Source organism: Penaeus chinensis, chromosome 19 (assembly GCF_019202785.1).
Source record: "Penaeus chinensis breed Huanghai No. 1 chromosome 19, ASM1920278v2, whole genome shotgun sequence".
Taxonomy (NCBI): Eukaryota; Metazoa; Arthropoda; class Malacostraca; order Decapoda; family Penaeidae; genus Penaeus; species Penaeus chinensis.
In genome coordinates this window covers 5,752,865-5,765,364 of record NC_061837.1, presented here as the reverse complement: position 1 = coordinate 5,765,364, position 12,500 = coordinate 5,752,865, and the positions used below count along the sequence as shown (strand labels likewise).

The following is a 12,500-nucleotide window of genomic DNA, read 5'->3' as shown; positions in this document are numbered from 1 at the left end:
ACTATTGTTATGAATGATGGTTGATATGATTGTAATAATGATAATGATGATGATGATACTAACAACAATAACATAATGAAGCTTATGATAATGATTATGCTGCCGATGGTGAAAATAAGGATAATACCAATTATAATGATGATCACGATGATAATGATAATAATGATAACAATGGTAATACTTATCCTGATGATAATAATAACAACAATAGCAATAACGATGATTATAATACCGATGCTACTACTAATAAAGATAATAATAGTAACAATAAATATTAAAACAACAATAACAATGATGATAATAATTATTATGATGATAATGATAATGATAGCGGTATCAATGATAATGGAAATAATAACAATGATAATAGCAAAAGCAACAATAATATTGATCTTGATGATGATGATAATGATAATGATAATGATAATGATAATGATGATGATGATGATGATGATGGTGATGGTGATGGTGATGATGATGGTGGTGATGATGGTGATGGTGGTGATGATGATGGAGATGGAGATGGAGATGGAGATGGAGATGATGATGGAGATGATGATGGTGATGATGATGATGAAAGTAACTGACAATAACAATGACGATCAGGACGATGAATACAACTATGATGACGCTGACGACAGTTGCAATAATGATACTGACAACGCCACTAATTCCATTTTCTAACAACACAATAATAATAACAACAATCAAACAGACAGACTTATAATCTTCCAAGGCAGACACCACAAGCCTCACCCATCTGAAACAAGCTAATGACTTTCCCCCGCGGGCGTGACGAGCCAAAAACCAGCTGTTAGTGAGTCCCTCGAACAGCTTTATCCTGAACGACCTTCGTGTATTGAACAAGTGGGCTAAGGCTCGTTCGTTGGAAGGCCTAATTAGCATATTACGGGGTAAATATGCTAAGAGGTCTGCAGACTGATTTTAGGCGGAACTGAAGGGTTAGAGATGGCGAGGGAGATAGCGTGGGGAGGGGAGGGGAGGGGGGTGTTGAGCAGGGGGATAGGTGCTCGGTATGGTAATTAGCGAAGAAGAAGCATCACGAAAAGAGAGGAGATAAGGAGATACAGAGAAGATGAAATAAACGAAGAACAATAGTCAAAAGCGTAAGGGAATGACTAAAAAAAACGGATAACGCGAGAAGAGAGAGCGAGAAAAAAATAAATAAAAACGAAAGTGAACGAAAAACAAAAAAATAAAAAGGCGTATGAGAATGACCTCTCCCCCTCTCCCCCCCACACACACCCACACAAAAATAAACGGATAACGCGAGAAGACAAAAAAAAAAAAAAAAAAAAAAAGGAAAACGAGAAAATAAAAAATAAAAACAAGAAAAAGAAGAAGAAAAAAATAACGAAAAGAAGAGAATAGGGGGAAAATAAAATAAAAGACATAAGCCTTGCGTGCACCACCACCTCGCGTGCACACCGTCCGAATGACCTGTTTTATCCTCATGGTGGGCAAAGGGGGCGTGGCCTCTGAGCGGGGAGGAAATTAAATGATTAGGGTGTCTCACGCAAAAAAAATAAAATATAAAATAAAGAATAAAAACGTATCAAGGAAATGATCAGTTATAGGCCCATCGTTGCCAATAACTTATATTATCTATATGTTAATTTTTTTGAATATCACAGCAAGAAATTTTCTTTGAACTTTAGATTTTCATTCATATTATCGACGAATTTGTCAATTTCACAATCATGGGTGAATTGAGTGCATCTGAGAATAATATCAATGCCGTTATTAAGTTATCTTATATATCAAAAGCATTGCAGTTTTTAGTGATAAATCATTTATCATTAAACGAAGAATTATTTCTAGTTTCCTTCATCGATCTTTCATCAGGTGCCAGCAAAATGATTACCAGCCAAGTCATGTGACTGAAATGACAAAAAAACATGTGGAGGAAGAGAGAGAGAGAGAGAGAGAGAGAGAGAGAGAGAGAGAGAGAGAGAGAGAGAGAGATAGAGAGATAGAGAGACAGAGACGTAAGCCCTGAACGACCGAGCCAAGCTTTAGAGGCGCGGGTATGCTCAGGAGCCGAAGTACATTCCCGCAGCCGGCCAGCCGCCGCCGCAGCGCAGAGGGCGGGGGCAGAGGGGCGGCCCTACAAAGCGCCGCTCCCGCCCGGCGCTGTCCCTCCGATAAGTGGGCGAGTGTCAGCCTTCTCCTTCCGACGAGAGCGACGCCTCCACGACAGCCTGCCGACTACCAGAGTCAATGTCACCTTATCCGAACACCCATTCCGCCCCGTGTCTGTGTCACCTTATCCGAACACCCATTCCGCCCACTGACTAACGGCCGCGGGAATCGTGTCCTGCACAAGGCTAGGTTAACTTGAAGCTACCTGGGTCTGTTCACCTGCCTGCCTCGCCAACTAGGATCCTCCAAAGGACCTGGCCTAGTCACGTGTCCCTCTCCTGCCAAATCAGGGCATTTCGCTAACTTGGGCCTGGTTCCTGGTCTTGCTTTGGGACAAGTTCGAGACCAGGTCGAATGAACTGGTTCTCTTTGACTCGATCTTCAGACTCGTGGACGTCAGCTGTCTGACGTGGATCCCCCTTTTTCCATGAAAAAAAAAGTAAGGGGACCTTCTGTGATCTCTTGTTTCCCGTCTGTCTCGCCTGCCGACGCGGAGACCACCGAGACCTGTTCTGTCAGCTGTCTCTGCGAGCTGGCCATCATCACATAGACCACACCCGAGAAATGGGGCTTCGGTCGCGTGTAAAGAGTCGAGTTCTGCGATTCGTTCCGACGTCACAGGAAGCGAAGCCGGGACGCAGCAACACTGTATCTTCCGACTCTTTCTCTCTCCTGCTGCTTCGGTTTTCGACTTTCGTTTTCAGGGCTTAAACTCTCCCTCTCATCTCTATTTTCTTTTCTTTTTTTTTACTCCCTGGTTATCGCACTATATTTAATTAGTCTTTCTGCCTTCTGTCTCTGTCTGTCTGTCTGTCTGTCTCCATTCGCCTTCCTTTTCCAGTGACTAAAATCTTCTCTAACTTCTTTTCCCAAACCGAAGTATCGGAAAAAGAAAAATTCGAATTTCGCCTTCCTTCCTCTCGCTCTGCTGTGCCCTATTTGTCTCTCAGTGTGCTACCTCGCTTTGTTCCCCGGCTCCTCCCTTTAAATTGCTTCCCCTTGCAACTTGCAAGCCCCCCCCCCCCTGACCCAGCCATCGCTCCGTCATCCAGCCAGGACCACACACAAGCACCCTCTGACCAGCAATGAATCAATTACATGCATTAGCAACGGGTCATAAATTGAAGTTCGAGATGTGGGTCAAAGCCTCAGCCAGACTGCTTGGATTACATCTCCGCTCATCCTCTGAATCTTCGGCGACCTTTTTCATTTGTTTTTTTCCCCCATATTATCTTTTCTCATTCTTTTTGTGTGTCATTCTCTCCTCTCTTTACTCATCGCCAATTCCCCCCCCCCCCCCCCTTCCTTCGCACGTCGCTCGGTTGGCTTGTGCCTCTGTGGATTCATTCATGCATATAATTACGTAGGAGGGTTTAAAAGGCCAAACTGAGACTGACCTCCATATCCCCTTCGGCTTGGGAAACGGTGAGTTCCCCTGTAAGTGGCTGTGACGGGAAGGTTTTTTTTTTTTTTTTTTTTTGGTTTGTCTTCTTTCCCTTTTTGTTTCGTCGACTTATTTCAAATGTATCTGTGTACGTTTGCAAATAGCCATCTTATTTGTTTTTAGCTCTGTATTTTTTTTGTTTTTTTGTTTTTTTGTGTTTTACTTTTGTCTCTATACCTCTATCAAAACCTATGTCTTTTTACCTATCTCGGTTCTTCTCTTAAAACCCATGTTTTTTTGTACCTTTTGTATCTTTTGTATTTGTCTGCGTACGACTCTCAATATCCGGTATATATGTATTTTTTCTTTTCTTTTTTAATACTTCTGCTGTGTACATCTATCAACACACATCCCGCTCTCTTCTCCTTCCACTGAATTTAACTAATAGCAGTGCTCGATATGTCAAAGCTGAGAGAGCTTGTCTTTTGTGCATATCAAATGCCGCTGGACATTCATGAATAACTCGCTGATTGCATATTGCAGACTTCCCAACCAGTGACTGGATTTTTTTTATTGTAGATTAAGAGTAGGTATGATCTTTTGATATATTTTTCATGTCTTTTATCAGAATTTTGATCTCTAAATGATTCTCAGTGAGGGGAAAGCGTGGCGTTAAATTAAGTGGAGCAGCATGAATATGATATTAAGCACCTGTGTGTGTGTGTGTGTGCATATATATGTGTTGCATATATGTGTGTGTGTGTATGTGTGCATATATATGTGTGCACGTGTGTGTGTGTGTGTGTGTGTGTGTGTGTGTGTGTGTGCATATATATGTGTTGCATATATGTGTGTGTGTGTGTGTGTGCATATATATGTGTGCACGTGTGTGTGTGTGTGTGTGTGTGTGTGTGTGCATATATGTGTGTGCATATATATGTGTGCATATATGTGTGTGTGTGTGTGTGTGTGTGTGCATATATATGTGTGCACATGTGTGTGTGTGTGTGTGTGTGTGTGTGTGTGTGTGCATATATGTGTGTGCATATATATGTGTGCATAAATATGTGTGCATATGTGTGTGTGTGTGTGTGTGTGTGTGTGTGTGTGTGTGCATATATATATGTGCATATATATATATACGTGCATATATATGTATGTTGCATACATATGTGTGTGTGTGTGTGTGTGTGTGTGTGTGTGTGTGTGTGTGTGTGTGTGTGTGTGTGTGTGTATGTGTGTGTGTATGTGTATGTGTGTGTGTACATACACACCCACATATCTATATCTATATATTATATATAATGCATAACTTTCGCTGTACCTATAAGCAATCGTACTTCAGAGTTCCCGAACTTAATAATAAAGTAAAATTTAAAAAAAAACTCAACGTCTATACAAGAACCCAGAGCCAATAAATCCTCTTTAGTGTCAGGAGGATCAGATCCCCTCAAAGGATTCCAATCCCATAAACTACAGAAATGACGAGAGATTCGAATATATATTTGTTCCAGTTTTGATCCTCGTCCTCCTGTTAACAGTATAAATTTATATTCACTCTCGGTCTTTTATTTGATGGCGAAGAAAATTTATGATCTTACGGTTACTTCATTTTCCATTATTACTTTTAGCTTCTGTTTTGATTTCCACGTGACCGTCTCTCTTTATCATTGGTTTCAGTTAATTTATGAGTTCTCTGTATAGGCGTTTTATGTTCCATGACAGCAGGTGCAATATATATCAAAAACATAAATACGCATAATACTATATATTCGTACATACTTGCATTAGCTCATAGACATAAAGATCACTCTCTCTCAGACGGACGGACGGACGGACGGACAGACAGACAAACAGACACACACACACACACGTATAATTACAAAATATCAATCAAACTTACACACTCCTGCCCCGTTCCCATTAGCAAAGTCGAGCCGTAGAGTGGATCGATAACTAGAAATGAGACAGACGAAGAGTGAATGAGAGGGGGGGGGGGGGTGAAGGATAGGTGATGGGGAGGAGGATGGGGAGGGTGGGGTGGGTAGGAGAGGGCAGAAAGGGGGGGAAGGACTGGGAGAATAAGCAAGGGGGGAGGAAGTCGAGAGAAGTTAGAACAGAGGGAAGAGGAAGAATGACGGATAAAAGGATAGATAAGGGGAAAGGAGGAGGGAAGACAGAGAGAAGAATAAGAGAGGGAGGAGGTCGGGAGAAGGATAGGTAAGGGGGAGGAAGGGCGAAGAAAGGAATAGGAAAGGGAGAAAAGAATAGAAGGAAGGAAATCGAGAGAAAAGTGAGGAAGCAGGGGAAAGGAGAACAGAAAGAACACATAAGATTGGGAAAGACGAACGGAATAAAAGAGTGGCAAGAGAGGACAGAGAGAAAAACAAACAAAGGAGGGGAGAAGGGGAGGAGGAGAAGGAGGACAAGAGAGAACATAGGTGATATATCTTACTAGTTCAGAAAACAAATAGTCACTTTGTTGATGTGGTGTTCAGGGGACTTGATAAAGAGCCCTGGCCATGTGTTCTCTTAACCGGGTATATCGAGCGAATCCACAGGTGGTCAGGTGGGTATTACCAGGCGAAAAAGATCGTTGTGTTGGACCGTCGTCTTTATCTGACGAGAAGAAAGGCGCGGTCTCGTTTTTCCTTTCGTTTTTGTCTTTCGTTTTTTTTTTTTTTTTGAGGGGGGTGGGGGGGCTTTTCTTCGTTTGTTTTTATCCTTTCGTTTGTTTGTTTGTTTGTTTTGTCTCTTTGTATTTCCTTCTGCTTTTTATTTGTTTTTTTCCTTTCTTCGTTTTAGTTTTTTTTTCTTGCTTCCTTTATTTGTTTTGTTGTTGTTGTTGTTGTTCTTTGTCTCATGCGAGGTGGAAGGGGTTGTTGGTGGGTTGTTTATCAACCTTTTTTATCTTTCCATTAACTTACGCTTTTGTGTTTGGTATAATTAGTTCTTGCATATTTGGTCGTACTTTCTCTTCCTTTGTCCTTTCCTCTATTCTCCCTTTTTTCGTTATTTTCCTCGATTTTTCTTTCTTTCTTTCTTTCTTTCCCCTCCGAATTTTCCATTTCTTTGGGTTCAGGGCTCGAGGAATTCTGTCAACGGGGGGGGGGGGGGGGGATTTTTTAATGTGTATTTATATACATACATACGTATATATACATATAATGCATATATGTATATGTGTGTGTGTGTGTGAATACATTGTGTATATAGACAGTGTGTATGTGTATGTGTGTGTGTGTGTGTGTGTGTGTGTGTGTGTGTGTGTGTGTGTGTGCGTGCGCGCGCGTGTGTGTGTGTGTGCATTATATATGGCAACCTATGTATCTTTGTCCACTTGTAAGTGAATTACAAATTCCTTGTTTGCAAAAGCGGAAATGGAAAAGCTTGTCCTCAGGATTAACGACTGTCGCTGCCACAGATAAGAAAGACTTTATTTATGAAAGACTTTTTAGATGATTTATAAGTTAGCCATTTATGAACATAACGCGGAAAATCTACGAGTTAGCTTTAAGTACGAAAAGGAAATTGTGGCGTTAGGAGTTTACTTTTGACTCTATAATCGGTTTAATTACAAATATTCATCCTTGTAGGCCTATGTATTTGGGAATAGAGTGTGTAGATAAAGATACATAAACGAGAGAAAGAGGATAATACATGAAATCGACACAATACAGTAAATATGTTAGTGAACAGGCTGATCAATATAAATACATATACATAAATGTGTATGTGTGTGTAAGTTGCATGTATAAATGTGTGTGTTTATAACGTATATTTGTGTGTGACTGTGTGACTCTGTGTGTGTGTGTGTGTGTGTGTGTGTGTGTGTGTGTGTGTGTATGTGTGTGTGTGAGTGTGAGTGTGAGTGTGAGTGTGAGTTTGTCTGTGTCTGTGTCTGTGTGTGTGTGTCTGTGTGTGCGTGCGCGCGTGCGTGCGCGTGTCTGTATGCGTGTGTATGCGCGTACATGTATACATAGCAGCCTCGGGAGCCGAGGGCGAGGCACGCAGGGCGCCGCCGTGAGATGGGAATCGCGCGCAGCCTCGGGAGGTGGAGCGACACGGCCGACGGGGCGCGGGGGACGGGGCCTGATAAAATGACGAGGCTGATGGACCCGGACGACGCGAGCGCACACATAAACACACATGGACGGACACATACATACATGTATGCAGACACACAAACATGCCCATGTACAAGGGTTTCTGTGTGTCTCTGTTTTTTGTCCCTGTCTCTCTCTCCTCTCTCTCTATCTCACTATCTCTCTATCCCTCCCTCCCTCCCTCCTCCCCCCCCCTCCCCCTCTCCCTCTTACACTCTCATTCTCACTATATATATACACATATATGTATATAGACAGATTGATAGCTATATGTATATATTTCTTTCTCTCTTATATATGTTTATTCTCATAAACAAACACACACATATATTATATACAAATATATATATACATATATATACGTATATATACAAATATATATATACGTATATATACATATATAAGCCTATATGTATAGGCTATATATGTATATACATATGTATGAATACGCATTCACTCTCTCTCACTCACTTACTCACTCGCTCTCACCCTTACTCGCTCACTTTCTCACTCATTCACTCACTGTCACTTACTTAGTCACTCGCTCTCACTTTCTCCCTCTCTCACTTACTCAGTCACTCACTTAGCGCCCATTCAACTCACTCATACTCTCATTCATTCACTCACTCACTCATATATGCATATCTATGCGAGCGCGCGCGCGTGTGTGTACGTATGTATATGTAGATATGTATGTGATATATACATATATGTTTATGTATATATGCATTCATGTATATACGTATCTATGTATAAATGTTTGTTTATATATGTATATTTATGTTTATATATATAAGTACATGTATATATGTATGTTTATATATGTATATGTATGTTTACATATATGTACATATGTACATATATACATGTACATATATATATATATATGTACATGTATATATGTATATGCATACATATATGTGTATATATACTTGTGTATATTTGTATGCATACATATGTTTATGTATGTATGTATATGTATATATGCACATATATACATATATGCATGTATGCATATATGTATATAGGTATACATATATATGCATATAAGTATGTATATATATTTGCATATGTATATATGTATACATATGTATATAAACATACGTGTATGAAAATATACATATATATGTATGTGTATATGTATATGTATATAAAAGAGTATATCTGTGTATATGTATATAAATGTATGTTTCTGTACGTATATATGTCTGAAGATATATATATATGTATATGTATATCATATCTATATAAATGTCTATGTACATGTATTTGTGTATATGTATATATATACATTATATCTGTATGTGTGTGTATGTGTATATGTATTTGTATATGGATATGGATATGGATTTGTATATGTATGTGTGCTTACATATATACACATATAGTCATACATGCATATATATACATATACATGTGTACATATATATGTATACACATGTGTATGTGTACAAATATATGTATACACATATACATATATACATAGAGAGAGAGAGAGAGAGAGAGAGAGAGAGAGAGAGATAGGCTTTTTTTCATTACCGTTAGATTATATAGCTGTATTTTCTTCATCTTTAATATCATGTGTAACAAAATACCATCAGTAACGATAAATTTGAGAAATTTGACGTCGGGTCGTAAAGAAAAAGTTGCCTCTGTGGAAGGCGTGGGAGTATTAGCAATTTGGACAAGCCGCGAGCCTGTCGAGACTGAGAAATATGAAGCTGTTTGGACTGGCGAGACATAAGGCTCCCGAGAGGCGAGATACGGAGCTTTTGGGAAGAATATGATTCAAGGCTGGCGGGACGTGTATATAAAATGTAGGCAGTGTCAGAACCAGAACCTTTCAGCGTTGTCAATAGCTCCAGCAGGACAAAAACTGTCGGGTCTGTCTAGAAACAAGGTTGTCAAGATTGTCAAGACAGAGAGCCGTCAGGATTTGGCGACATACACACACCAAAAAAAAAAAAACTTTTGTTGCCACGGGGCTGTCGTACCACGAGGCTGTCGGGAATGCCAAGACATAAATAAAGGCTCCCGCGATCTTGCAAGACACGAAGCTCCTCGGTTCGGACAAGAAATACAGTTATCGGAACCTGCCAGCGGACGAAACTTTCGGGGGGAGGACTACACACGAGCGCCGCCGAGCAAGGTGGGACCCGCGGACGCCTCCTTCGGCTCGGGGAAAGAAACTTATCGATATAGCAGCCAGGGGCGGAGGCAGGTTGGACGAGGAACATGGCCAGAGCAGTTAGACGTCTGACACTAACTTCTCTGACTCGCTCGTGTGGTGGTCTGACAGGTGGACAGGTAGGGAGAGAGGTTGGGAGGGAGAGGTGCAGTCTAGATTGTCCATTACGAACTGGAGTGACTTATATTGGGCGTCTGTGTCACCCTTCATGGCTGTTATTTATGCCATGCTATATCTAATGGTATGCTAAACATACTTGTTTCGTGGTTCTGAATGAAGATGTACTCTGTTCCAGAGGATACTGTGAATCATAATCGCAATGTGTGACATACTTGTTGATTAGACTCCGTGGTCTGTTATATCCATTGTCTAAGCGAGTCAGTAATGTTGGTTTTATCAGATGCAACCTGTCTGAAGATAAGCTCATTCACAGAATGTATACGCTTATGAATCCACGATGAGAGACGCACACAAACGCATACAACCATATACATTCATAGACAAACACAGCCATAGAAACGCGCACACACAAATACACTCATCCGGAAACCCACAAACCAATATGACCAATCAGAACACAAAGAATTAAACAAATACACACACACACACACACACACTCACACACACACACACACACTCACACACACACACACACCTGGTTACGTGTTGTCAGGGAAGAGCGATAAGCAGAGAGATGGAGGCTGTGAGGGAAGCAAAGTGAGTATTAGTTAAATGACGCCGCCAGCATCGGAGACAGTCGTGGCTGTGTGAGTCGATCTGTGTGGGAGGAGAGGAAGAGGGAGATGTGGTCAGCTGGCGAGGCTTTGAACAGTTGCAGATGGACACACGTACGACTGATCTATATACAAGTATATACTCATATATAGGTTGTGTGTGTGTGTGTGTGTGTGTGTGTGTGTGTGTGTGTGTGTGTGTGTGTGTGTGTGTGTGTGTGTGTGTGTGTGTGTGTGTGCGTAGGTATAAATATACGTTTATATAAGCATATACGATTATGTTTATAAGTATATATGTATATGTAGGTATGATAATGTATATGTATATATATGTATGTATATGTACATATTTTATATATGTATGTGTAAATATGTATACATACATATGTATGTGTATGTACATATGATATATACATGTATATATATAAATATATATAAAAAGAGAGAGAGAGAGAGAGAACAGAGGGGTAGCAGACACCTCTCTCTCTCTCTCTCGCGCGCACACACACGCACATACGCACGCACGCACGGACATGCACCCCCCCCCCCCCACACACACACTGAAAGGGGAGGGGGAGAGTGGGAGGGAGAGAGGGAAGAAGAGAGGGAGAGAGGGAGGGGGGGAGGGAGAGAGGGAGAGGGAGAGGGAGAGAGAGAGAGAGAGAGAGAGAGAGAGAGAGAATGAATAAAGGTGTGCTCATTATGTCCTCTTTCCCCTCTTCTTATACACATCACACAAAAAGCACACAGACATCGCCTGCCAAAAGTGTATCCTGCAAACCCACGTTCACGATTAGCAAATGCGCACAACGACACTGAAAACTAGCTGCGTAGAAACAGAACCAAAACAAGAAAGACCACATCTTGGAAAGAAATTGAATGCATCTGAAAATTCGAAACGCAATCAACCGATTTTTTTATATATTTTTTTTTTTTACATAATCAAAAATATGGTAATGATACTGATACGATGGGAATTACCAAATCACGTTCACTTTTGACGATAAACGAAGATCTGGTCTTGATAAGGGGAAAAAAAAATCCAACCATGAAAATATATATACATTTGAGGAAAAACGACCCAAGTACGGTATGATGTTATCAATGACTTTGATTTATGTACGTATGCTGATAATCCACAATCATTATAGCCCTTGGTGTCCGCAGTCAATTCAAAGCGAATTGTACTCCAGTCCTTTTTAGTATAGTGTTTGCACTATACTAACAGTCTAGAACGCAATGCAGTGTCCAGGGCATGAAATATATCAAAATCCTTGACAGCAGCCCGTGATACAAACCATCCTAAATCAAGTAAATAATACTCCTCAATTAAAATCATCAACAAGCAAAAGTGAATTCCTTTTCAACCATCCGTTGAAGTTGTACCCAAAACCAAAAATAAATCTGAGTCGTCGAATTAACGTATCTCTCGCCTGCTCTTGTCTTACGTACCTCTGAGATCTCGACGTTGGAGCTCCCGTGTGGTAGGTATGGGTGATGGTACTTAAACGTGGTATCCTTGTAGTTCTCAACCCGCTCCACCAGTTCCACCATTTCTGATCACCGACCGGCTGACAGGTGGAGCACAGGTGGGGTGGAAATAGATCCTCCAAAGTCCACGGAACAGTCCAAAGAGGGGGAGGGATTGATTACTTTTTCGTCCGCGCCTTTTATTTCATCGAGCGCGGTCAATGCAGTGGTCGGGCTTCATGGTCTTGGGGCCTCGGTCGTACAAGGAAGTAGATTTTGCAAGGTGGGTTTTCTTTATATATATATATATTTTTTATCTCGTGTCTTGGATTTTTCTACTATATACTTGGCAGTCTACAGGTTTGCATATTGTTGTAGGAAAGACTTGAAAAGTGTAAATATCCAGTTCTTAATTTTCGTTTCAGGTTCTATATCTTTTCCCTCTTTTCAGTTCT

The 12,500-nt window shown here is 40.8% G+C and overlaps 1 protein-coding gene across 1 annotated transcript in view; it reads right to left on the bottom strand.

The window, feature by feature from the left end:
- Positions 1-12,500, bottom strand: part of LOC125035476 (Krueppel-like factor 5) — a 30,844-nt gene that overhangs the window by 17,911 nt on the left and 433 nt on the right. Inside the window, exon 1 of the mRNA XM_047627925.1 lies at positions 12,028-12,500. This exon is cut by the window's right edge and continues 433 nt beyond it. Coding sequence (XP_047483881.1) covers positions 12,028-12,129 — 102 coding nt within the window. The 5' untranslated portion in view covers positions 12,130-12,500. The remainder of the gene's footprint in view (positions 1-12,027) is intronic.